The sequence below is a fragment of the Electrophorus electricus genome, chromosome 9 (genome assembly GCF_013358815.1).
Source record: "Electrophorus electricus isolate fEleEle1 chromosome 9, fEleEle1.pri, whole genome shotgun sequence".
Lineage (NCBI taxonomy): Eukaryota > Metazoa > Chordata > Actinopteri > Gymnotiformes > Gymnotidae > Electrophorus > Electrophorus electricus.
In genome coordinates this window covers 24,984,517-24,987,016 of record NC_049543.1, presented here as the reverse complement: position 1 = coordinate 24,987,016, position 2,500 = coordinate 24,984,517, and the positions used below count along the sequence as shown (strand labels likewise).

General features: G+C 45.1%; 1 protein-coding gene across 1 annotated transcript in view; it reads left to right on the top strand.

Annotated features, from left to right (window-relative positions):
- Positions 1 to 2,500, top strand: part of LOC113589944 (phospholipid-transporting ATPase ABCA1-like) — a 106,676-nt gene that overhangs the window by 79,032 nt on the left and 25,144 nt on the right. Inside the window, exons 38-39 of the mRNA XM_035529963.1 lie at positions 322 to 437; positions 2,097 to 2,241. Coding sequence (XP_035385856.1) covers positions 322 to 437; positions 2,097 to 2,241 — 261 coding nt within the window. The remainder of the gene's footprint in view (positions 1 to 321; positions 438 to 2,096; positions 2,242 to 2,500) is intronic.

The following is a 2,500-nucleotide window of genomic DNA, read 5'->3' as shown; positions in this document are numbered from 1 at the left end:
TCTAGTGGAACTACATCCTCTGTTCCGTTCTTTTCTAGTGGAACTACATCCTCTGTCCTCTTCTAGTGCAACTACATCCTTTGTTCTGTTCTCTTCTAGTGTAACTACATCCTCTGTTCCGTTCTCTTCTAGGTGTAACTATATCCTCTGTTCCATTCTCTGCGAGTGAAAATACATCCTCTGTTTCGTTCTCTTCTAGGGGAACTACATCCTCTGTCTACTTCTAGTGGAACTACATCCTCTGTCCTCTTCTAGTGCAACTACATCCTCTGTTCCGTTCTCTTCTAGTGTAACTATATCCTCTGTTCCGTTCTTTTCTAGTGTAACTACATCATTCCCTGCTTCATCGTCATCATCATCTTCCTCTCATTCCAACAAAAAGCCTACGTGTCTCCACCAAACTTGCCTGCGTTGGTCCTGCTCCTTCTCCTCTACGGGTGAGTCGCATGCGTGCACACACACACACACACACACACACACACCATCACCACGTTCACGTGTACGCACACAGACACAAACACACACACACACACACACACACCCTTCGTTGTGTGTGACGTCACACACTGTCATGATGTAAACAGTACAGCCAATGAAACAGTGACTGTGACATTAACGATCCATATAACACACACAGAGCCACACACACTTTCTCGTAGTGCCAGCGTCTGGACCAGGTGTGTGCAGTGGCCTCAGGGGTTAATGCCCAGCAGAGTAAACAGAGGATGGAGACTCGTTAAAGCTGAGACTCTGGCATCTGCAGTGCAAATGGAAAAAATGAGAAATGGATAAAATTGTAAACAAATCAAATTTACAAATACAGCTGTCATTAGAATAGATCAGTCAGAAACAGCTGGAACGTTAGATCAAACTGAAACCACTAACGTGATTCTAGTACAATAGACGGCTCAGAAATACAGCAAAAAAATCAATTCAGGTGTCTGTCAACACCAAGTGTTTGGTAGATTGTAAAAAAGCAGGAACGCACTGCTGGGCTTGGTGCTAGCAAACATCTCATCAGACAGAAGACAACAGCAGCTGAGGATGATGGCCCGCCTGAACGGGTCAGGAACGCCGTCCAGTAGACGTAAATACACAACTTTCACTGGCATGAAATTGCCTAAACAGAAGGGCCAGGTCATGGTCACAAGCTCAAAGGTCTGAAATAAACCTAGGCGGAGTCTTGTGAGCAGTAACAGCTCCTGAACCTGGATTACACAGACTGAACTGTGGAGGTGGAGATTCAAAGATCTGCTTGTGATCCAAGCGGTAACAGCTCACGTGTGACGTGGAGTCACAGGTGTGGATGGCTGACAGTGAGATAGTCTCACGTGACATTACTGGTGACACCATTGGCAGCAGAACAGTCTCACGTGTCTTTATTGTCTCACTCCATGTTCACATTTACGCTCATACCCACACTCACATCTACACTCACACACTACGCCTCCACACACTCTTCACCTTGCAGCAGCTCAGTGACTCAAAAGACTAAAAATAAAATACGTACACACACACTCAACTATTAAGGCAACCACGCTGCTTTTCCAGCTCAGACGTGGAGCGTTCAGACTGGCAGTCTCGTCAGCCACCTGCCCTGAACTCCACTGCCCATGTCATTCACTGGAGAAAGTCTGAAAGCCCCCAAAACTGCCGACTCTTTTTTTTTTGAGTAGATTTTGAGCAGTTGCATACAATGAAGGAAAAGATTTGAACTAAACTACTAAACATTAGTTTCATGTTAGATTATGGTCACTCGGCTAATTAGCCACAATCCCCCTGGCAAAGTATGATTCCAGCTGTGATTCCTGGATGTTGCCCTGTATGTAGCAATCGCTCTCCTCCTGACGCCAAGCTCAGGACGCGTTAAATACTTCCCCAGGACTTCTGGACAACATGCTACAAAAAAAAACAACAGTTTAAATCATGCTGAAATAGTAGAATAATATGAAAATATTTGATCATTTTTATTCTAGAGTATTGGGATATGATCTGCTGGGGTTTTTTTGGGGGGGGGTTGTTGCAAATTATAACCCTGTTTTATGTAATTAATTTTATGCTGTGTGTTCTGCTGGTGTGTGTGTGTGTGTGTGTAGCTGGTCCATCACTCCCATGATGTACCCAGCCTCCTTCATCTTCAGTGTTCCCAGCACAGCGTACGTCGTGCTCACGTGTGTCAATCTGTTCATCGGCATCAATGGCAGCATTGCAACCTTTGTCATGGAGCTGTTCGACGACCCGGTTAGTCAGAAAGTACACACACACACACACACACACACCTGTACACACACATTATACACACAGTAAAAGCCACCAGACTTTCACATTCACTGAACTACATGTATTTCCTCTGAGGTTAGCTCCTCCCCCTCTACCCTGTAGTGCTCTGTGTCCACACACTATTGATTTGCTCTATATGCAGACGGTAAACCTCTCTCTCTTCTCAAAATGTCTCTTTCCGCAATCTCTCTCCATGTCTCTCTCTCTCTTTCCCTCTTTC